Genomic DNA, 25641 nt, shown 5'->3' with positions numbered 1-25641 from the left:
CAATTGCATCCCTCGCATCTTTTCCCTTCCTGAACCCAAACTGCTCTGTCCTATCTCAGAATATAAACGTTGATTCAATATTCACAAGAGAATAATCGCCGAGTGCGATATCAGGCTGATAGTCCTGAACTCGTTACATTTCTTGGCATTATTTTTCTTCGGTATTGGCAGCAACATTTTCTCCGTAAAATATTCAGGTCAGTCATCTTTCTCAGATATTTCGTTGCATAATGATAGAATTTCCTTCTTGTCTTCACCCAAGCACTTCACTAATTCAATGAGGATTCCATCAACTCCTGTTGCTGTCCCATCCTTCGTTTCTCTAAGTGCTAGTTCAATTTCTTCCCTTAAAATAGAAAATACTTTTTCGTCTTATGATACGACTGTTTCTTCTTTATAGCTAAGCCATGGACGTTTCCCTGTCTCACATAACTCTTCCACATATTTCTACCATCTGTTCAGTATTACTTTTTATCTGTTATTTCATATCCCTTTTCAAATTTCCATTTCCCGCATTTCATTTCTTGTAGATTGGCAGAGGATCGATTATTTGATCGATTACCTGAAGTATTGTGGGCTTCTCAATGATAGGTTTCAGTGCGCTTTCATTGCTGCATAAAAATCTACCTGGGTACACTTTCAATTCATAGCCGTAAAGTCGGTGATTTTCTCCACCGTACGAGTGCCTACTATAGTCTCGTTTCAGGCCTTAGGCTATTACTTACCAGGAGCCAGCATGAGGGATCTACCTGGACAACCGTAAGAATCGCACTGCAGTTACAAATCCAGCTTCCTACCAAAGTGTCTTTTCATTAAGCGGCACTCTTGAGCTGTGCTGACTGCATGGCGTTTGAGTCTCCACTGTTTGTATTTTTGTATGACATTTCATAGTCTTTATCATGCATGCTATTGGATTCGAAGTTCATGGGTTTAAACTCTGACGGGGAAATTAGTTTTAAATGCGATAAAATTCTTAACAGGACTTCGTGTCGAAGAGAGGTAAAACAGGCTTCCCCTGATGTACATTTATGGCACTTAAACAATAGCGTTCCCTTTAAAGAGTTCCAAGCAATATTTACCGGCCATTTCACACCATGTCAAAATTGAGTGGGATCATAATAGGTTCTTGTCAGTTACCCAAGTTCGCACGTGCTTGTACCACCCTATAAGATAGACTACAATCATAAAGCTCATGAGAGTTTCAAAGATTCTATCCTTGAAGATAGTTGATGACTAAGCTTGTAATGTTGGGGACAGATTACAAATGTTGACTGCAGCATGGTACATAGGCCGGGGACGTGAGCTAGTGCGAGAACATTGGCTTGCTTCTGTGATCGATTACAGGAATAACAAGGTGAACATAAACAAATCTGGACAGCTCTAAAAGTAAATATAAGCTACATAGCATTACAAAGGTAAATTTTTTATTTTGGTATTTTTCGTTATGTGCAGAAGAATTATCATAGAATTCATTCACATTCAGTCCAGAACACTCATCAACTCCTGCTGCAAAAGTATGCGCCTGAGAACCTTTAACCTTCGACATTATTATTCAGCAAGTACACTGTTTACGCATGCTAGAGAACTGATAATAAACTTGAAACCACCGTAACGCACTCTATCGGTCTCCAACATTACAAGCCTATTGATGACTATGATGATGTTGATTGCAACTGTTTGGTAAATGTTCAGATTACGCATAATATTATTCATTAGTATCATGTTCTGCTCCGTTCATTTTATTTGCGGAACACAATATTAAACGTTTCTGTTAATGTTTCACAGTGACTGAAAGAGAGGTGATCAATGGAGTGCTGAGCGTGAAGAACACAAAGAACCACTGTTTGGCTTACGTGCGCTATATCAACAACATTAACCTCCAGAATCTGAAGAAGGCTTCGCTTTTTGTTGACATCCTCAACAGAAGTCTTGACACCGAATCGTCTAAGTTGTTGGCCAACCTCAGAGATGAGAGGCTGCCAGCGAAGATTGAGTCTACTAACTTGCAAAGGTAAGCCATGACTTTGATAGGGAAACTTTAATTACTTACCTATGCAGCAAAATTCTTAAGTGACAAAAATATGAGCGATAAATTGAATGCACGTAAAAATGCATCCATATTTGAAGGGTCTTCATACTCCTGTTGAGGTTTATCCTTAGCTCATTTTTGGAGCTCTTCCAATCTAACATTAGACCAGTGGTTGGCATTTCGTGATTCGAGAAATAAACTCCTTAATACACAGATAAGGCAGAGGAGTAAAGCATGATCTCCCTCCCCTTGTTTATTCCATGTTAAGCTGTTTGGGTATCCTCTACCTCCTACTGTCCCTTTACTGTGTATTGAGGGCTGAATTTTATACGACGTAACCTTTGCCGCCCACTGTATTAAGGTTGACGCTCACTGGCACGAACCGACCGGAACGGAACGAACCGGAAATATTCTGCGAGAGACGTATGCATGTATTTTAAACGGCAAACGCTCACTTGTCCGAACGGAAGCAACCGGCTGCCGGTCCTGACGGACAGGGTTCTCGCGACACGACCCTAGCGGAATTTCCGATGACGATCGGCTGCATTCGTATGTCTTCGCTGGTCTTCGGAGAAAAGTGTGTTGGCTGTTCTCAGTACTTTCCCACTCAACATGTGCTGGTGCGTTGTCCAGACAGATTATTCTTAAAATGGGTGATGAAAAGTTAATTTTAACAGTGCTAATCGCGCTTCTGTGCTGATTGGCCTTCGAAATGTGATGTTTCCTTTCATTATTTCAGATGCTAATAACAGATGAAATTTTAAACATTTTTCTTCGCTCATACGAAAGTACTAAAAAAACCATTACTCGATCTTTACACAAATGTGGGCAAAGATGGTTAAATTAATCAACACACTTTTTTATATTGTTATGACTAGAGCCCGGATTGTATGTAATTACATATTCCGTTCCTACATATGTAGCTATAAGGAAAGCTAAAAGTCCGCGAATCGTATTAAATTTAAATTTAAATATACAGAATAAAGAATATAATTACAAACAAACAAGACAAATAGAAATAAAATAATACCATCAATATAAAAAGGAGATACAGTAGTATTAACAAAATTTGAGACCGAATGAGCAGCGCTCGTATTCGGTCGCAGTTAAGATATAATATTAATAAGCCTGTAAGAGAATATAACATAAAATAGGAAATAAAATTAAAATTACAGTTACAGAAATTATATAATACAATATTAATATAAGAGAAATACAGAAAAAATAATAAAAATAAATAAGTAAAATAAAATAGGAACTAAAATTTAAATTATAGCGGCAATGGAATTATATAATATAATATTAACACTAGAGAAGACTAATATCGCACGTGAAAAGTAGGACAATATGTATATATATATATATATATATATATATATATATATATATATATTTTTTTTTCAAAATTATAGAATACAAATATAATATAGGTTGATTAATTCATACACATAGGCTATAAATTTATTTAATCAAATTGAAGATATTAACACGTTTCTAATTTCCTTGTTATATGTTAGTGGGTTACATGTTAGAAGTTCTGGGTGTAATTTAGTTAAAGCATTGTACAACCGAGGGCCAAAATTTATGCTATGCTTTAGACCAGCGGATGTGAGACATTTAGGTTCTATTAATGTTGAATTAATATTTCGTCTTGTGTCATAATTATGTGTCTGTAATACAAACTTATTACGATTTTTATGATAAAATTTTAACAGCGTATGCTTATAAATTTGTTCAATATTAAATACATTAAATTCAGAATAAATTAATTTAGTTGGATAATCGAAACGTTTCTTCAAACAAATTTTAATTATTCGTTTTTGTAGTAAATTTAACGAACTAAGATTAATGTTTGTACTTCCACCCCAAACAATTATACCATATTGAATGGTAGACTGAATAATGGCCAAATAAACATTTCGTAGAACTCTAATGGGTAAGTAGCATCGAAGATTAACGAAAGGGATCATTATTTCGAAGTTTTAAATGTTTTTACATATTTTGGTGCATAATAAATATTTTGGCATATATTATATATTTTAAAATATTTTGAAGGATATTGCATATTTTGAAAGAATATATACATTTTTTCACTAATTTTCTCTCTACGTAATGATTAAGTTATTTTTTAAATTGTTTATAAAGCTTATCCCTTCGTCTCTAGTGCATAAATATAATTTGATAATTGAAAATAATAACGTATTCTGTCAAAAAATGGACATCTCTTTGCAATGCTAATAGTTTGTATCCCTTGAGAAGTAACGGTAAAGTAGGTACAAATACCAATGCGAATGGTAGTAGTGAAGGAAAGAATGAAAATTACCCTGTGGGTATGACCGTTTCGCACAAACACCACCAATCAGTTGCTCTAAAAGAAAACAATAGTTTTTTCTGTTTTTTTTTTAAGAAACTTATTTTGACATCAGGTACAGTAATACAAGTAGCAAGCCTACTGTCATTCGCATCCAAGTTAAAAGACTGGATTTCAATTGAAGATTCCTTTACTAAAATGGTAAAATCGTGCAGTCCAAAGTGTGTGACAAACGCATTGGGTTCTCCATGAAGTCACAATTAGAATAGCATTTAAAAATTGAACTTCATGTGAGAAATAAAAAACGTGCTCCGTCGAAAAGAAAAAGTTCTTCTTACACAAGTGGTGCTGAAACATTCGTCTTCTACAAGTGAATTTAATAAAAATTTGTGCATGGCAATGGTTGCTGCAAACATATACAGTGGTATAAACTTGGAGTTCCAAAGTTCCAAGCATTCCTACGCAAATACTGCAACTTCAATATTTCGCATGAATCAACACTCCGGAAAAAATATTTGAACTCCTGCTACACTGACACAATGGAAACGATTAGAGATGGACTTGATGATTCCTACGTATGGGTTGCCGTTGACGAGACGATCAATAGCCGCAGAAAATATGTAAAAATATTCAATTATTAATTGCGCCTCCAAACAATGAGGTTCAATCACATGTGCACCTGTAATTTTTTATTAGTGTGCACAAATACATCTAATAAAGCTTAGATTTTAAATTACCAACTTTTTTTTATTTATTACATATTTATCTACATACTTTTTTTAGCTTCATATTTATGTAGTCTACATAGTTCTCATTTTTACATTACATAAAATCCGGGCTCTAGTTATGGACCCATATTTTCTTTTTTCTTTTCTTTTTTCCTTCCTCATCAGCTAAAGACTCAGTAAAATAAAATAATCTTCGGAACTACTATCCCACTCCATGTTTAAAACAGACTACCTGTCGACTGTACCGGAATATTCCGAGCAGTGAGCGTCAGAGCTTCCGCGGAAGACGGACTGCTGTAGATTTCCGTTCCGGTCGGTTCGTGCCAGTGAGCGTCAACCTTTAGGCGGACATATGAGAGACCTCCCGGAATGAAGAGACAGTATGATGGTGAGCTTCTTCTAAAGAGAACATAGGAGAACTATACAGTTTAATAACGGACAAAGATCCATGCTGTAGGCTTGATTTCAAATCGATAACCGCGGGTTCCACGCAAGGTTGGGTAACTTAACTATCAAAAAACACCACGGCCTGAATTACACGGTATCCACAAATTATCTTTACAACTTCAACTCTGCAGTGCTTGGGAAAAGTGGCATAAGTAAGTCAGTTTTCACAAATCTTTTTTTGATAATTTATTGACAACTTACACTGGTTTATATCGATTTGATTTTTTCAGTATGAACTATTGTAATGGGAGGAATACCTATGTATTTTTTTCAAGCGAAAAAAATGTTCCGTAAGTTGTCAATAAATTATCGAATAAGGTTTGTGGAAACTGACTTGTGTCACTTTTCCCGAGCACTACAGAACTATAAACAACAAAAGAATGGAGCGAGGTACACAGTTCTGATATTTTTTCATTAAAAAGAGAATCTCTAAAAGTTTTGTTTACCCCCTCACATTGCCTGTAGGATATCAAGGCGAAAAGTCCGCTCTAGTATCTCTGAACTGTTGGGATGGCTGCAGTAATCCTTCGTCGGAGTAATACAGTATTCGGAACTTGCATCGGTACAAAATATCCTTAACATAATGGAAGCGGTGAGATCAATAACCATTCAAGTCCATTTACACAAGTTTCAGAAAAATGCAAAAAAACTATTTTTATTTCTTACGTAATTATTATTTTTTGCACGTAATATTTCTGATTGTTTTAGAGATCAAGACAATGTAGTGTACCAATTTTTAAAGTCGTGACACTTGTAGAAATATCCAAAATTTAATTTAAAATTTGCAAAAAATGAATGGCTAGAAGTGGACTTGAGTGGTTATTGATCTCACCGCTTCAATTCCATAAGATTAAATCCAGAGGAGTAATGTCGGGTGGTCGTAATGTTTATCTTATGGCTTAATGGCATGCAATAGCTGAACTTTGTAAGCATACAGTTACAAACGCTTGCGCGGCACTTTGTGTACAGTTGAACTTGGAACACTGACTGCTTTACGAACAGATTTTGTAGGGCTGGGAACAAAAACTTCACTCACAAGGAGAGGACACGCTCTGTATATCACCGAATGACATAAGAATGTGTGAGATGAAAGTACAAGACGTACTGTTTAAAGTCATACCTGGTATGGGTGGCCAATGACCCCTCGTTTTGGAAATATTAGCTATTGTTTGTGACATACTTCCATTAGGTGTCTAATAGGGAAGCATGAGATGGCGTAAAAGCGTAGCTCACATGGTTGGGCGCTGAGTTTTAATCCAGGCAAACTGAGTTCGAGTCTTAACTGGTTCTATTCATTATGATAAATGTCATAAAAACACACTAAACATACATATTTCCTGCACCATGCACAGCAAATGAAAGAAGGTTGTCCACAGTCACACACATTTTTCCGCACTTCTGCTGCGAAACAGACATCTTTCACATTCACAAACATTTCTCGTTCGTTTATTAATTTTGATGCATACCACGCATATTTCAACATGGCTTTGAATATAGGAGCTGACAACTGAAAGTGAATTAAGGAGTGAATTTTGAGGGCATCCTCCCTTGAAGCAATTTGTCGTCCAGTTTGTAAAAGGAAAGAGCTATTTTGCAAATATTTGATAAAAATCTTCACCTGTCTAAAAAAATAAACATCACAGGACTGGCATAATCCAGTATATTTTGGTGAAATCACTTTAAGGTTGCACGTTATTTCATTTTCTTCATTTGTAAATATTTCATCATACAAAGAAGGATTTACCTGCCCTTCCCACTAGTTCGGAATTAGAAGAAATGGCTACTCTTTCACATATGTCTTTCTTACTTTATCCAGGTATTGCTTACGGAGCTGAGATGCCAGTTTTCCTGATGAAGACGGTGTTACACATATATTTCCGAATTTAGAAGTGAGTTCATCTACTTGACGTTGCACTCTTGGGCCAAATTGTCCTTTTGGTTGTAATAATAATAATAATAATAATAATAATAATAATAATAATAATAATAATATCAGGTTTTAAAAAATGAGAAGGCATTAGGATTCGAACTGGGGTTGCCTGGATGACAACTCAGCATCCAACCATATGAGCTACGCTGTTACATAGTCTAATGATTCCCTATTAGGCACCTAACTGAAGTATGTTACAAACAATAGCCAATATTTCCAAAACGAGGGATCATTGGCCACCCATACCAGGTATGACTTTAAACAGTATGTCTTATATTTTCATCCCACACAATCTCATTTAATTCGGTGATATACAGAGCGTGTCCTCTCCTTGTCAGATGTTCATCACTTTTGCTTGGTGAGTGGCACCCTTTTGTTGCAGGACACTACCAGTTTCCATAAACTTTCTGTACATTCACGAACTGTTGGTCTTGATGGTTATTCCCTTCCATACTTAGTTCTGAAATTTCGTTGGACCAATATATATTATGATCTTGTGTCTATTAACCAGGAAAGACACTGTGTCTTCTCCTGTGGAGTACTCATTTTGTCGAAATGTGACGTCACCTCTCCACCACTTTCCCAGCACAACTGAAAACCAACATATACAAAACGTTGAGAGATTTTCTTTTGAAAGAAAAGAGCAACTGTGTTACGTTGCTCGATTATTTTGTTACTTAGAAAGTTGAAATTGTAAAGATAATTTGTGGACACCGTGTATTTTGTTTGAAGGCTATTCTAATTACCACTTTTATTAATAGGTCCGTTAATAATGCAAGAGACAAATTGTGTTTCTCACTTGCGGTAGACAGTTTCACACGTTTCTTTTATACAATAATTTGTATGTGTAAGAGTACACAACTTAATGGTAGGTAGCATTATTGGCAGGTCAGTGAAAAATAGTGACATTGAAAATTTCGTAATTATTGATATACATGTGTGGACTTTCACATACTTTAAACGGAAAGGAAACAAACCATGTATGCAATATTATGAATTCTAGACTCACTGAATTAATTTCTATCTACGGCAATAGATGTCCTTAGCATAGTTTACTCCGAAAGGAATGTAGTGGAAATAGGACATTCCAAGCAAAAATGGATGGCTCTTTGTCTTCAACTCATTATACAGCTGCTGGTGTTCCGCAAGGATCAGTATTGGGCCCTATTGTATACTGTTTATATATGGCAGATATACCCACTTCAAATCAAACTTCAATTCTTATGTATGCTGATGACACTACCATTTATCACGCGAGTTAGGGGAGAGTTGGGTATTATCGGGCATCGGGTGATATCGGACAGTGATGTTTCTTTCATCTACCACCAGACGGTAGTACCTAAGTGACATGGTTACGTTTCTGTATGCGACATCTGAACACTGTTACTACAATCTGGTGATAGATGAAAGAAACATCACTGTACTACCATCTGGTGGTAGATGAAAGAAACATTACTGTCCGATATTACCCGATGTCCGATACTACTCAACTCTCCCCTACTGTCCCACAAATGCTGTAACAACACTTCCAAGTCACATTAACTCTATGTTGGAATGGCATAAAATGTGGTGTGTTTCAATTAATCCAGAAAAATTTCAAGCTGTATTATCCACCAAATGTAGAAAACGCCCAAGAGATAATTTATCCATCAAGTACCAAGAAATTCCTTTTCTGATATTGTAAAATACTTAGGAGTATATACTGTATATCTACTGTAGGCAAGAGCCTACTGTTTTATAAACATATTGAAATCACGAAATATAAAGGAAATGCAAGGATATTACACCTCTTCCCCTTTCCAAGTCTCCAGTGCTTAGCCTAAAAAGGAAAAATGTACTATATAAAATGTTAGTACTGCCTATACTTACATATGTAGCGCCAGTCTGCTGTCACATTCCCAAAAGTGTCCTTAAAACATTACAAACTGTTCAGAATAGAGCTTTAAAAATAATTCACGCATATGATTGGTAGGTCTACACTAGAATTGTGCAATTACATGAAATTCTGGATATGAAGTTCCTTGAAATTATTTTGAAAGAACGAGTGAGAAAATTTTACGACAGCATTAATGAAAGTGAAAATTCATTCATTCATCATTCAGGGCAAAACCTATATGATCCTCATTTCTTTTATACACACAAAATGCCAAAATCATTTATTTTGTAAATAACAGCAAACATACTGTTAGGCCTACCTACATAATATTGCAATTGTAAATTTGTAACAGCAATTAATGTATCACAGTTAGGTGGATGCTAATTACCAGACTTTTTATATCAATTATTGTATAATTTTTATATATCTCAACAATGCATACGTTAAAGACATGTATGTTTTGATATTTCTTCAATAAAGTGAAGCTTATGAAAAAAAAAAAATGTGCTGGATCTCTCAGTTTAATGTGGGCCGTGCACGAGGTTTTGTCCGTACCGGTTGGTTCCTAGCGCGTGAAGGTGAAATTGGTTCCATCTCCAAGGCTTCGTAAATTTGTAAACTTACTGCTACTGGTCCATTGAAACATCAAACATTATTCATGAGATTTGCCTACATGACGAGAAGGTTGGTGTATAGCGTGCCATCAGAGGAAAAATAATTGTCGGGCCTCTTTTTATCAAGAAAACGTTCAATAGGATTCCGACATTTTCATACAGCGTGCATTTCCATAACAAATAAAATTAATAGTGTTACAGGACAGTGTCATTATTGTTAATCTCGTTGATCCCCCGACCTGACCACCTGTGATTTTTATATTTTGTGGTCCATTAAAAGATCAAATGTAGACGATAAAAACACGCACTTGGAAATCCACTAACATAATGGATGTCAGAAGATTGCCTCTGTTTCTCAAAGTAGACTTGGGCGAGTGACGGACAATGGAATAAATGATATGAATTGAATTTAGTGCGGGGACACTGCGAATTTTCAAGATCTATTTCGCTTACCTTCATGCTAGGTGCGTTCCCAATCCACATCGGCTGACTGCACTAAGGTTTGTTGCATACCCAGGTTTCGAACAGCAACCCCACTCGTGCCTAGACCAGCCTCCTCCTTGAGTCGCCAGAGGAATGCTAAGGAATAATGTAAATGCCTAATAAAGGGAAACGGGAGAACACGTATAAAAACCCCAATTGCGGTCTTATCCGCCATAAATATCACTATGAATTCCTCAATGAAAAATCAGAAAAATAATTCGTACTGCATTGTTGCGAAGAATCTAACAGTATTAGGCGTCCGAGTTTAAAGAGATAAGGACAATGTACCTGTTGTAGCTGAAATTCTCAGCGTCACATTTTATAAGTAGGCAATTTAACTACGCTGTATCAATTGTGCAGTTGTCTAGTATCGATGGAATTGATCCTATGTTGCTTTGGTGAGATGAGTCGGAAAATACATGGAATTCGTCTTATAACTGAGCAAAATCTCGGAAAAATTGAACCAGGTGGGCCTAACTAGTCCATGTGTGTTTCGAACCCAAGTGCGAGCGAAGCCACCTAGCAAGAGATCTGCTTGTTAATCTGTAGACAATGCCAGTGACGTTCAGTGTACCTTAAACCAGCGTTGCCAACCCCGAGGCTTGACTGGATAGCACAATTGCTTACAAATTATCGTACTTTTGACTGGAAGATTGTACATTATATATGAAATAGGTCTATTTTGATTACTTTACCTAAACTCCCTCCATAGTGTTTTTTTATTTTATAAGGAAATAATAATTGTTAAAAATTAAATATCAGCACATAAAATTATTTTTAAACACTTCGTTGTCTCTTTACCTTCGGAGGATCAACAGCTGAAACAGAGGAGCCAGAACCTACATCTAGTCCTTTCACAGTTCAGAGCAAAACCAAGCTTTAAATTAAGGAATTGTTTACCATAATTTTCTACAATTTTGTTTTCATCTTGTATATTTAAGTACACCGGACGTAGATTTTTTGGGAGTAGGACTTACTAAGAACACTATCACTATCTTCTGATTCCATTGCCACTATTTCATGTCAGAACCTATCACAATGACACCTGATTTCTTGCTGCCCGTGCATTACCACGAAACACGACTAGCACAAACAAGTATTATAACAGGCTATTCCTTGTTCCTTTGTATGTACAAAATAGGCCCATATTTTGAATATGTTTATTTCCTTTTTCTGTTATAGGGTTCTCAAAACATTATAACCAATTTATTAATTATTACGTAGTTACATGGCAAGTAATTATGTTTAGATTATTGAATGGATTGGAGAGACCATTTCTCTGAGATGTTTTGAAATAAACAAAGGAATGTTTCTCAGCATCATTTTTGAATAGCCACAAGTATTGGACACTACGTGATTTCTTGTCGTTATAATAATGTTTTCCAAAATCAAGCTGTCATGTTACCTGGACCTCGAGACATAGGCGACCAATGTTTATACAGGGACATCATTTTATTTTTACTTCAATTTTTATTGTACCTGCGTTTCTAAATGTACTTGACTCCCACCCCTTTCACTAAGGTCCTTTCTAACGTCAGTCACACAAACTTACGGCCGCTGTTGCTAGCAGTGATATAAACCGTACAGAGTACAGTGTGTTTCAGAAATATGTTGCATTTTCTATAGAAGAAAAAGCTTATATTATTGAAGTTTATTTTCACACAGGTATGGTGTGTAGCATATCTGGATTTATCTGTGTGGACTGAGCACAAGTGAAGATTAGAGTTGCCGAAAGTACGGTACCCTATGATAATATGGTACGGCACTTAACAGCATTATTTAATCAAGAGTTTTGTTTTACTGTTTGTAGGTATGAAGGACGATGATGGAAACTGGAATTACAATGTAACCGAATGTGAACAACAGTTTTTTGTCACAATTTCCTGATTATATCATTACGGAATATTTTCGTAGAAATGTCATTAATCTGGTAGATAAATTTAGAGCAACAGAGTGTACAGAAAGGAAGAAAAGTGTGACATGGCCAACAAAGGTGACAGAAGATGCTGTAGAAGTTGCCAGAGAAAGGATGTAGCGAGGTCCTAATAAGTCGGTCAAGAAGTTAGCTGTAGAAATTGGGGTTTCTTACGGAAGTGCTCACAAAATTCTCAGGAATAAATTAGGTTAGTAATATGCTAAATAAAGTAGACATTACATAATGTATATAACCGCCTGAAGAGTTGAGTTTGTGAAAAAAAAAATTGTTACTATTCTACTGTTTTTTGATAAAATACTGTAAAAGTAATGACCAAACTGAAAATCGTAATACTATATTTCCCTGTAACATAAATGGATACACTACTTTTCTCTCCTCCTATAGCTAGTAAAATGATTTGTTTACATATTGCACTAGTAACACCAAACTCCTGTAATGGAAGGGGGGTAACAGTGTTTCCGAGTATAGCCAGGTTAATGTTAAAAATGTTGGTAAAAATAAAGTGATGTCCCTGTAGAAATATGTTTTGCGACAGTAGACTGTACAGTACTTGTAACGCAGAAATGCTACATGCAGAAACTACTTTAAATGTATAAGTAAAATATACCCGTAATACTGCAGAAATGTACGTATAAAATTTCAAATGTCGTAAACTGCAATAAATGTTTAAAATCCTCTGTTTTTGACATGTTTTACCCTCTTTGCCGAGAGGATCGTACATCTTGCGTACTATCCGCGGGTTGGATCGTACATGATACCAAATTATCGCACATTGGCAACACTACTTATACTGTCTCTTCATCCATTCTACAGAGGACCATTTAAAATTTGCCCTCACTTTAACCCATCGCAGTGTGGACGAGTGCTGGGTAGATCCGCGCTGCCTGGGGCCCGTTTCACAATCCTTACAAATTACAAATTAATAATTTACAAATAACAAGTAAAAATTACAAATGCTTGTAAATTGTGTTTCACAATGCTATTTTATTAGTTTGTAAAGTCTGACGAACTTTACAAAATCGGCTAAAGAAATTTACAAATACGCATTATTGGTTACACAATATCGCCAACGACAGTTTACAAAAATCGCTAAGGAGCAGAGCTAAAGTCCCTGTATTTTTACTACTATACATACATATGTTTATATTTTGTACTAAAATAGATTATTCTAAGCTTGCTGATTCATATTTCAGCAACAGAAAATATAAAGTATTGTTAAAGAAAATTAAAAGTACGGTATTTAGATTTTTACATATTGGCGACAATGGAATATCATGTGATGTGATTGGCAGAGTATACCAATACGTCTATTACTTAAATGACCGAAGTTAGCACCAAATTCAGTCAAATAAGTAAATAACAGATTTAGTCTACATACAAATATGCAATTGATAAAATAATTACGATGTCTAACTACAAAATCTGGTTCATTTTTTGTGTTGATCCATCGGTATTTATTAATGTTGTATCCATAACCTCACAAACATTAGTGATCCCATCAGCAGCATAAAAATTCTGTGCTATAGTAAATAGCATTTTGGTGATCAAAAACCTGCCCCGAATTTAACTCTTAACATCAACTACCCTGTGGGTACTTTTGCACACTGATATCTTAGGAATTCCGTGCTTATCTGCTAACGCACAGAACTGACAGCTACTATGCAACCAATGCAAAATAATACAGTTATCGCTTTGAGGTTAGGACAACACTTTTCCCTTTTGGATGTTGGATATGATGTCCCATACCTTGTAGGAGAGATTCCAGCGAAACGGGACTCGAAACGACTTCAGAATACCGCATAAGTAGTGTCTTTATTGCATTATTAAATTATTTATTTTTGGTGCAGGGAACTTCTTTTTTAAGTGTGAGTACGGTATTTATTAAATACAGTCTTCGTATATAAAATAAATACGCGGTATTCCGAAGTATAGCGCGGGACTCATTCGAAACCTTTCATTAAATTCATACAATGATACGAAAGTGTTATTAATTTTTGGTCGGAGAATTTTACGTATACGTCTACGTTTGATTAGGCCTAAATTCAATATCTTCGTCTCTGTCATTAGAAGTCCTTAATAACATCAAAACTGTGTTAGTTTAATTCTTAATATTATCCAGTTACTCAAAAATTAATTTAATATGTATTTCTTTATTTTATTTATTCATAATTTGTTGCAATATCAAACTTTACACATCTCAGAAGTATTGTAGAAAATTTGTTAATTTTACAAGTAAAGTTTACACTTTTGTAAAATTACCCTTCATTGTGAAATAGAATACTTGTAAAGTGAGTAAAATTTAATTTCTAAAGATTTGATTTCCTTTGTAAAGTTAAACATTAGAAACAAAGATTGTGAAACAGAAGTTTACAATTTACAAGCAAAGTTTACAATTTACAAAGCTTGCAAACATTGTGAAACAGGCCCCTGGTCCTGTACAGCAAGAGCGTTCGGCCGGAGGAGTGGGTATTAGTGAAGAAATGTAATAGGAAAGTAGTTAAATGCGCTGGGTTTAAGATGCAATGTGCACTTCAATAAAGTAAATACTAAGTAATAATGCTAAAAATTATGTAGATCGTATCGTACGTTATGTAGTTAAAGCAATGTCTTATTTAAGAAATTTCCAAAGTATTTGTATCACAAGACAAGTCTGTGCAGTAATTTATATTCTACCACTGGCCCACGTACTGTTCTAAAGATACTGTAGCATCAGGGAAACCATGTCGAAATTTACTTACACATCCTTCGTACGATTTCTGTTTTAAAAGATAATTCTCAACAAAGAGCATTCTTTATTCAGTAATATACCCCTCAATGACAAGTGATAACTTATTTCCACAGGAAGTTAGGAAAGCAACTGAGAAAATCAATCCACTCGTTCATTGCTATAGCCGACTGGTAGCGTCCTTGCCTTTCCTGTACTGAAATATAATCTCCGACCGGATGACTGCCATCCTTTACGGATTTTCCCACAACGCGCCTAATCCTCGACCGATCAAATTTCCGACAATTTTATGGTCCTCCCTGTAAAAGCCTATTCTACAAATAAGGAATTATTGTGAAGAACGTGGTCCTTTGGAATCAGAACAAATATGTTGTTAACTAATGATTAGTTCTTGGCAATAAAACAATTAACAAATAAAAAAGTTATATTTTATTAATGATATTGGGAAACTAATTACAACTTATGGAGGCGCTTTCAGGTTAATTTTACAATATGTGATGTTTTTAGGTATACCGTGGAGTGGATCGGACGTGAAGGACTGGACACAGAGACACACGAGGAATATCTGCAGCACTTCATCACTCACTTCTACAAGAACATAACCAAGCTCGTCGACCGCGCCATGCGCAAGGAGGACTCAAGTGCTCAGGGACAAATTGTGACAGAGATTTTACAGCATCTACATGGCTGCAATAATTCCGTCAAGGTGCTTATGCAAGTTTATAAGCGGAATGAATTCGTATTGACGAGTGATCAGATGAACTGAGAAAAGAATACTTTCAAATAATACATACAGAGTGTTCACATTAAACCTTTACAACTTGAGATGTAAATAAATTATTGAGACACAATAACAGGATGCGGTTTTCAGCATGTTAATCAGAAGCTGTCAAAGTTTTATGGGAATTCTGTTGGATTCGTGATTACAGATGAATTTTGAAGAATCTGATAATGAAGGAGATGTAGACACTTCAGGAGATGGCAGAATTGTATCCTTGTTTATCGAGACACGATCAAATATATAGAGGTGCAACGTCACATCTGGACCCAATATGGAAGAGAACTTTCATCACAGGCAATAATCTTGGAATGGCACCGACAATTTATGGGGACTGGAAGTGTGCTGCGGCAAAAGGGAAGTTGGCGGCGAAACACAAGTTTGAAGGACATTGAACGTGTGCAAAGTGCATTTGTCTGAAGCCCATATAAGTCCATTCGCAGCTCCGCTAGTGAACTGCTGAACTTGCCGCATTCGCAAAGTCTTTCACAAGTATCCGAGTATATTTGCGTATAACGTTCAGCTAGTGCAAGCTCTTCAGTCAGGTAAGTGTCCACGCCACTCAACATTTGCTGTCGACATGCTGGCTACGAGTAGAATTGATGCACTTTACACACGTTCAATGTCCTCCACATTTGTGCTTCGCTGCCCACTGTCCTTTTGCCGCAGCACACTTCCAATCTCCATAAATTTTCGGTGCCACTCTCTTATTGTTGGCTGTGTTGGCGCTTCTCTTTCATATTGGGTCCGGACGTGATGTTGCACCTGTGTATCTGATGTGTTTCGATACACCAGGATACACATTCTGCCATCTCCTGAACTGTCCACATTGCCTTCAGTGTCAGATTCTCCAAAATTTACACTTGCAACCAAACAACGTATTTCAACAATCCAAAAAAATTCCTATGAAAACTTTGACAGATTCTGATTAACATGCAGAAAACTGTATTCAGATATCGTGTTTCAATAATTTTGTTATTTACATTTAAAGTTGTAAAGGTTTCTCATGGACAACTTGTACATTTGTTACATTCCTAATATACGAAGTAAGAAAGGAAATACTGTGCTGATGCAAGAAATTTATTTCGACAATTTTATGAAAATTCGTGTCTTCAGTTTCTTTCATTTAAAAATATGATTTTCTGTATGTGTCTGCCTATGTCTTCATCCGTCCGGGTGTGTGTACAACGATGTCTCCTGAACTAATGGACGAATGGACGGAAGGATTTGTTGATATTCAGCATCGAGTCAATTCATCCGGAAATGGTAGTTTAGACATGAAACATTATAGTATTCATTGAGAAGTGAAACTAGCGCTGAGGTAGTTCCTGGGATTCTGGAAATGAAAAGGGTTGAATTTGTGAGGGATTTTTTGTGTATGTGGATTTGAAAAGTTAAGAATAGGGAAATATATATATAAAAAAAATGGAATTGTTCGGAAATGTGGTAAATTACCTATGAAATGACAGGTTCGTGGTAATGGAAGTAAAAATGTTGTGTTGTATAGTGAAGGAAAGGAACGTAGGGACATAAAGCACATGATACGATGTAGTGTGAAGAACGTAAAACTTGTATTAGTTCAATAACCACTAAAAGAAAACTGTGGAACAAAACACGTAATAATGAAATAAACACACAGTTTCATAATGTAGGCCTAACTTCCTCTCTCCGTCCGCCATTTCGGTAGCCAGTCTTGACAACATCACTAAACAAAAATCACCAAGCTTTGAAAATCCTGCACAGATACGTATATGCAAGACATAACAAAAGCCTAAACTAACCTAACCTATCACAGATTCGTACATAGCTTGAAATTTCGTAATGTCACCTAATTTATGTTAGTATGACTGGTAAGACAGTTGAAGGTGCATAAGCTAAGTAGGAAGGAAACTACCTCAGCGCTAGTTTAACCAGAAATTAATGGGTCTTTAAGTGCAGATGTAACACAAAATGAGCAAGAAATTTTTGTGATTTTCTTTCTTATATAATATCATATGATAATCGAAATGGTATGGCTATTACACACGATGATTCAGAACGCATAGTAAATATCTGCATTGCCTGGGAAAAGTGACATAAGTCAGTTTCCACAAACCTTTTTTGATAATTTATTGACAACTTACGGAACAACTGCACGCTTGGAAAAAGAGAAATAAATATTTCTCCCATTACAATAATTCATACAGAAAAAAAAATCAAATCGACATAAACCAGTGTAAGTTGTCAATAAACTATCAAAAAAGGTTTGTGGAAACTGACTTATGTCATTTTTCCCAGGCACTGCAGATATATATTTAAGGGGGTGATAGTATGGGTTATTGTAAGTAAAAAACGTTCGTATAAATATGTGTCATTTGGAGAAAGTAAAATTGCAACAAATTTATTTCGGGACTTCACATAATGTAATAAAAAAATAAAAACGAATAATGATAACGAAATATATGTATGTAGAGTTTCTCTACCGTTGTCAAAATATACTGTTAGCCCATATTAAAAAAAAAAATTAATGACAGACGAGCACAAAAGGCTCTCTACATAGCACGATACCGGATATCAACAGAACAAGTCATGCCCCATGCTAGGTATGAATCCACAACCATGCAGCTTTGAAGATACGCGCCTTTTGTCGTTGGGTACACGCGGCCGGAAGTTGAGCATATGGACAAATATAAAAATGAATGACATGAAACAGACACGTACTTCATCATTAGATGCTTTATGTATTTCGCAACAAGTCCCTTTATCATGTTGTAGATCATATTACCACTTATAGTTTATTTTTTTGGACTACAATTCGAACGACATTCATAATGAAATTACTTCATATAGAGAGCTACACTAACAAGAAGGCGAACTCTCGTTTTCTGGATGACATATAAAGATCGTTATTTATAATCACATAAAGAATGATATTTTAATTCGTTTATCGTCGGCTGGCGAATCAAAACCTCGTAACTCCAAAATGGAAAATTTTACAGGAGAAAGAAATAATGTTGCTGTGACTGTGTTTTTAAAGCAAAATCGATGTGGTTTTGAATTTAGCAACCGAAATGTGATACATTAAATGTACGATAACAGTATATACTGTAAATTATATACATTTGTGTGTGATGGAGTTACGGGTTTTTGTTACTGGTTAGGACTTTGAATTTACGTGGTTTTTACTAAATGAACACACTTCTTTCGTACACTTTATGTTCTTTTAAGTAATCTCAATAGTTTTTCACAACTACATGGATGCCAAATTAGTAAGTGACTACACTTAAGTGGAATACAGGCATGTTTGTATATTTTATGACAAATTTAACGACGATAAAAGTGAATACAAACTTTACAGATAACCATTATACAAACTGTTAAAAAAATTAACAAAACGATGTAAAGACAATTTTAATTTTTAATTTCCCAATTTTATAAATATTTCTGTTGTTCGTTGTGTTGGGATTTATACAAAATTATATACTTTCCACTAAACTGGAAGAAAGTGTCTGCTGACGTTTTGCAGGAAGTCGTAGAATACATTGAAATCATGGGACATAATTTTATTTATTTACTGCAAGTAGGTGAGAATTTGTATAAAGCTGTGGTAAAGACACATTTTCTCTGTTCTTTGGCATCCTTTTAGAAATAATGTCCCATGCACAATTCAAATTCAATTTGTATTCAATAATTATTCCCGAATTGTCGGCGACAGTTGGGTCTCCTGCTTTTGAAATAAGTCCAATGGAGAAGTGCCTCGAAACTTTACTACATACTTTGAAGAAGTCATGGTGAAGATATTATATGATGTATGGCTAATTTTTTTTCTGGCAGTTTTGCATGCTTCAACATACACTGCAGGTGTGTAAATTTACCAATTGCTTAATTTTCTTTCTATTGTAGAGTGAACAGAATCACACTTCATTTGATTGTAACCTATCTCATGAAACTCCCGAACAATTCTCATGGTTAAGGCGATTAAATCATTTGCCAAAATACTATTTCTGTTTTGTTAAGTACATTCATCACTATACAAAATTACTTCATCTTCAGGTATTTTTTTGTAAATAAAACTCACTATTATACTGGTAAATTAATTAGAATTTAGTCTATCTTTAGCTCATGCCATCGATAACAAAATACATCTTTTCATTGTGAATCAAACAGCGTAAAGTTATGCAGTTTCAGTTTCGTCTTAATGGTACAGAGCTGAGTCATGGAGAGATATGCACAGAAGTACATTCTGCAAGTCAATAGTCAGTACTCTTTTAGTGTCTTTTTTTTGTCTGCTTCCTTAGACTTTCTTGCATCATATTTTATAAGAATATGATACCAATATTTTTCATCAACATTTCCTGCATCACGAAAGCAGCACAAATGACAGTGTTGTTGTTTTTAGGAGAATATATTTATTGAGGTCTGTGATTTTTTATGTATAGAATGTCTCATATTCTTTGTAGAGGGCAGCTTTACTCTGCCAATTTGGTTCAAAATATATTTTTCCGGAAGTAGTTTGGTAATGATAGAACTCCAATTTAGGCAGCTCAGAAAAAGTAGAGAAGTACTCATTCTTAAGTCATTACTTTTTTTTTTACTATTAACAGCTTCTTTGGTTTGATGGTAGATTTAGAGCTAGCTTAGGTCCCATTTCTTACAGACACATTCCCCTATGGAAAATGTGTTAAGAAACGTGGTCTTGCAGACTTTCTGTCTTTTACTGCCATAGTATAAAATCGATTTGATTCTTTTGAATCTCTCCTTCGATGCTGAACTGGAATACAATCTACAAGCCCTATTACAAACATATTTTTTTCCTCCCATGACAGATTAGTCCAGAAATTATCGAAAATTGTCTTTTGTTGATTTTCTGAAATTATTTTACAAAACCTATTTTTTGCATTATACGAATGCATCTTTCTACTTCATATCTCCATTTTTCTGCCTCATCTTTCGCCAGCTCCATGTGATCTAGTTCTTTCATTCGTTGTTTCTTGTTGACTATCAGTTTCCATTAGCCGCATCCTGATTTCTTATATATTAAGTTCTGCCACTTTATTGCTAATAGTAAATGAAAAAAATATATATATTGTTTCATAACCATTTCAACAAACCATAACAAAATAATGTATACCAGTACAGCAACAATTAATTTCAAGTGTCACTCACTTCGTCCATTTATCTTCCCTCCATTTTCGTCTTCTGATTCACCTTCGTTCTAAAAGCTATTATTTTTGGCATATAGTGTTCATTACAACTACTGTCAGTGGATTCCTCTTTACTGCTCTTATCAGCCTTAGTATTACTACTGAGTTGAACGGAGGTATTGGATATTCTGATGCCTGTAACAGGAGTTTTTGCAATACCTCCACAGAGTGCAGACTAATTTCTAAAGTGTTATGTTCTGTAACACCGAAGTTTACAGCGGAACCATAATAATGGTGTTTAATATTTATCTAGTTGTAAATAAAAAGAATGTAATTAGAGCATTTATTTATTTATTCATTTATTATTTAATTATATATTTATTTATTCATCTTTTAGGCCTAATAAAAGCCATTTCATTTCCCTTTATTCTGCGTGTTATTTCCATACAGTGCAGGCACAATTTCTGAACTGTTGTCCTCTGTAACACCGAAGTTTGCAGTAGATTATTGTCATACTGATCACTAGACAGAGTACAATATTTTTAACGTAGCATCAGTCGCAATGCCTCGTATGTCAGTTTCAGTCTGCAAATGATCAATCAGCATGGTATTTAAAACCTCGTAATATCCCACCCAATGGAGTTCCGAGCTTTTGAGTCTGAGATTAAGAGCAGTGGAATCCTCGTGATTCCAGTCTGCTGGAGATCCGAGGTTTTGAGTCTGAGATTAAATGCCAAGGAGATACGAGGTCTTTGTAATTGGTCAGTAGATGGCTTCTGTAAAATTTGGAGTCACAATGCTTTAATAGAACATGGGAAATGTTATTTTTTGCCAGGTTATGGCAAAAAACCGATTTTACTTGTAAATGGAGTTACGAGGTTTTGATCGCCGACCGACGTTATGTAGTGTAAGTTTAAGTAGGTGTATTAATTTTTCATAGATATACGTAACATATGTATAGGCATACGTATATTATAGTAATTCATAATAGCCTATTGTTTTTCAATTTATATACATCGACATTTAAAAGTAACAAAAGTGTTGGAATATACTACAGCAACATTCAACAAGAAGGACATGAAAAATTAATACAGGTGTAAATAAGCAATGGAATATTTTATTAAACAATAAACATTTAATTCCACAATGTCCACGATTGAAAGCTGTGGCTCTTTTTCAATTATATACGGGACATGATTGTTAGGCTGCCCATCTACATAAAATAAACATTTTTCCTAATCCTAATTATTCAGTTAGTAAAAAAGATGAAGATAATAAGTTATAATTTATAAAACAATTATATTACCGGTTGTTCTGTATGGTTGTGAAACTTGGTCTCTCACTTTGAGGGAGGAACAGAGATTAAGGGTGTTTCAGAATAAGGTTCTTAGGAAAATATTTGGTGCTAAGAGGGATGAAATTACAGGAGAATTGAGAAAGTTACACAACGCAGAACTGCACGCATTGTATTCTTCACCTGACATAATTAGAAGCATTAAATCCAGACGTTTGAGATGGGCAGGGGATGTAGCACGTATGGGCGAATCCAGAAATGCATATAGAGTGTTAGTTGGAAGACCAGAGGAAAAAAAACCTTTGGGGAGGCCGAGACGTAGATGGGAGAATAATATTAAAATGGATTTGAGGGAGGTGGGATATGATGATAGAGACTGGATTAATCTTGCACATGATAGGGACCGATGGCGGGCTTATGTGAGGGCGGCAATGAGCCTGTGGGTTCCTTAAAAGCCACATGTAAGTACTGTAAGTAAGCAAAAAAGATAATGCTATAATGGACATGACACACCTCAAGAACTGTAAAAATTTAACAGCTACAGATCTGTCATTACCAGGGAACGGATTTATATGGACTAAAAATATATGAAATATGTAAATATATATGTAGTTATTTTTACCAAAATATGGAATTAAATATGGATTTTTACCAAAATATGGAATTAAATATGGACTTAAAATTATAAAAAAATGACTATGTACGTTAAATATTGGTACATTTTAATCAAACTAAACAAAAAATATAATGGACGTACCTTATCTTCCAATGTAGTTTCAACAAAACACAATTTTTATTGTCTGTTACCATAACAATAGGTTACAAACATTTCTTTCAAGTGCTGAAAAGTGAATCTTCTTCTATTGTCTCTGAGGATAGATTTATACTGACTAAAAGAGCGTTCGACGTCACAAGAAGTAACTGGTACATAATTCAATTTCACAATGTCTGCTGGGGATAAGTCCAAGTTAATCTTCACTGTTGATTCACCACTCATCACAGCAACAACCTTTTGTAGTTCTTCATATCCAGGGTTTTTTGAAAGTACAGTGTCCACCTTAGCTCTTACTGCATCTGCAACTTTACCTCTACCACGATTCAGTTGTTCCACAGTACTATTTATAATTTCAAAACTTTCAGATAGTGAAAGGTGCCTATTTTGGAGACTTTTGAGCGTTTTTATGATGCATGAAAATGTATGCTGAATGTGAGCTAAGTCATTCTTCACACTTATGTCACAGGTAACTGTTTTCGCAGTATCAATTGAGACTGCATCTTCAGAGTCCAATGCAAGGAGAACATTGTTAATAGAGTCTATATGTTCGGCATAATATTCAACTGCTTCTAGCCATGTACCCCATCTAGTTAAAATTGGCTTTGGTGGCAATGGAATTTCAGGGTACATTTCTTTCAACACGTTAACTCTACTGGGAGCTTTGAGAAATACTTTTTTCACTGATGAAATCAACAAATCTACTTTAGGGAAATTGTCTCTGACCACTTCTGCCACACGATGAAATGCATGCGCCACACAAGTAAAATGAGTCAATTTAGGATATACAACAGATAATGCTTGTCCAGCTTTGACCATATAAGGGGCAGCATCGCTAATAAAGAATAACACATTATCGTACATAATACCCTTTGGCCACAGGATACCCATAGCTTCGTTGAACAGTTTAACTATAGTTTTGTTATTGCACTTTTCTAGAACATCACAATGTAAAAGAATTCGTTCAGAATATTGTTCACTTAACAAACCGATAACTACATTACCAACAAGTCTACCTTCTTTGTCGGGAGTCTCATCAATGGAAACCCAAATTGAACTATCTTTAATTTCATCTCTTATCTTCTGTATTGTCTCATCGTAGATGGATGGAGCATACGTCTTCCTAAGTGTTGACTCATCCGGGATTGTATGTTGAGTATATTTTTCAAGGAATTCCCTGAAGACCTTATTCTTTAGTTTGTAGAGAGGAATATCAGCAGAGATGAGAGAACGGCACAGGTCGATGTTAAACTCAGATCTTACATTCGATGTTGTTGGTTGTGTTAAAAACAATTGTCTCTGCTTGGAATTTAGTTGTTTGTTGGCCTGATGTTTACTAGTTGTAATGTGTTGTTGCACCAGGAACTTTTGTGTAGATGATACTGCACACTGACACAAATTACAAAATAATATTTTATTGTCAGTTGATAAACCATCTTCTTTAAATTCTGAAATGTAACTTGTTAGTTTTGATTTTAAATTGACTGAATGACGTACTTTTGGCATATTTACCGTCTTTATAGTATGATTTACAAAACTGAACCTATGTGTACTCTGACTGGCATTTAACTGTTGAGCTGCACAACTGAAGTCTGTTAAAAATTTTAAATTAAATTAATACAGTTTTGTAACTTACTTTCCCATTGTTGATAGGACTGCTAATTTTCAAATAACTCTGATGTTAAAGGGATTACTGAACATGTGTTTAAATCTCTATTGTTGAAATGTATTTTTAAAAGTTAATGGAATTTTGTTTTGTTTTATTGTTAAACCTAATATAATATGGACTGTTTTATATGAAATATGGAAAATATATGGAAATTAACGAAAATATGTACTAAACTCTAAAATATGGAAAAATATGGAAAATAAAAGTAGGATTTTTCAACCCTACACATTGTGAAACATAAAGATAATGCAAAATATAAATTATATTAGCTTTATAAGTAAATATGTATTTACATATAAATCCTTTCCCTGGTCATTACGATACTGGGAAGCAAGAAGGCAAATGAAAGAACTCCAATATGGCAATCATTAGCAACCAACCAACCAACCATAAACTATACCTTGCTTCAGTGTTTCATGTAGTTTGGAAAATGTGTGTTTACATGGTATGTACTATTCTTTTTATCCATGCTTTATAATGCTTTACCATAAGACAAAGTATACTAATCAACTATAATCTTATGAAGTATGATTTTGAATTTAACAATTGCTATTGCAATTATATATTAAACAAACACTAGAAACAACAGTCGTCGTCTAAATTAAGGCGTTCTTCGCTTTCCTGCGGTAACAGTTCTAGCTGTCGGAGGATTCATAAAAACTCTACAAAATTCGCAACGAAAAGACAAAATAGTTATATAAATAATTAATTTAATTTAGGAACGTTCTATTGGTCGATATTAACTTCAGCCTTCTAAATGTCAGTCTATTCTACGTAATTCAAATGATCACGAAGAAAATTATCTGCCGTTTCTTGAAATTAAACAACTGTGTATTTTTAATTTCAAGTAAAAGACCGTTACTTTTTACTAAGAATGATGATATTTGATATGGCTACATCGTCCCTAGGATAAATAGACTTGTAGA

General features: G+C 35.0%; 1 protein-coding gene across 1 annotated transcript in view; it reads left to right on the top strand.

Moving 5' to 3' along the window:
* LOC138698967 (NACHT and WD repeat domain-containing protein 2) overlaps nucleotides 1-25641 on the top strand; it is a 487839-nt gene that overhangs the window by 104196 nt on the left and 358002 nt on the right. The window contains exons 6-7 of the mRNA XM_069825158.1: nucleotides 1786-2011; nucleotides 15587-15785. Of these exons, the coding sequence (XP_069681259.1) occupies nucleotides 1786-2011; nucleotides 15587-15785 (425 nt within the window). The remainder of the gene's footprint in view (nucleotides 1-1785; nucleotides 2012-15586; nucleotides 15786-25641) is intronic.

This window comes from Periplaneta americana, chromosome 1, assembly GCF_040183065.1.
Source record: "Periplaneta americana isolate PAMFEO1 chromosome 1, P.americana_PAMFEO1_priV1, whole genome shotgun sequence".
NCBI lineage: Eukaryota > Metazoa > Arthropoda > Insecta > Blattodea > Blattidae > Periplaneta > Periplaneta americana.
The sequence above is the reverse complement of the archived record's forward strand: the minus strand, read 5'-3'. Positions and strand labels throughout refer to the sequence as shown.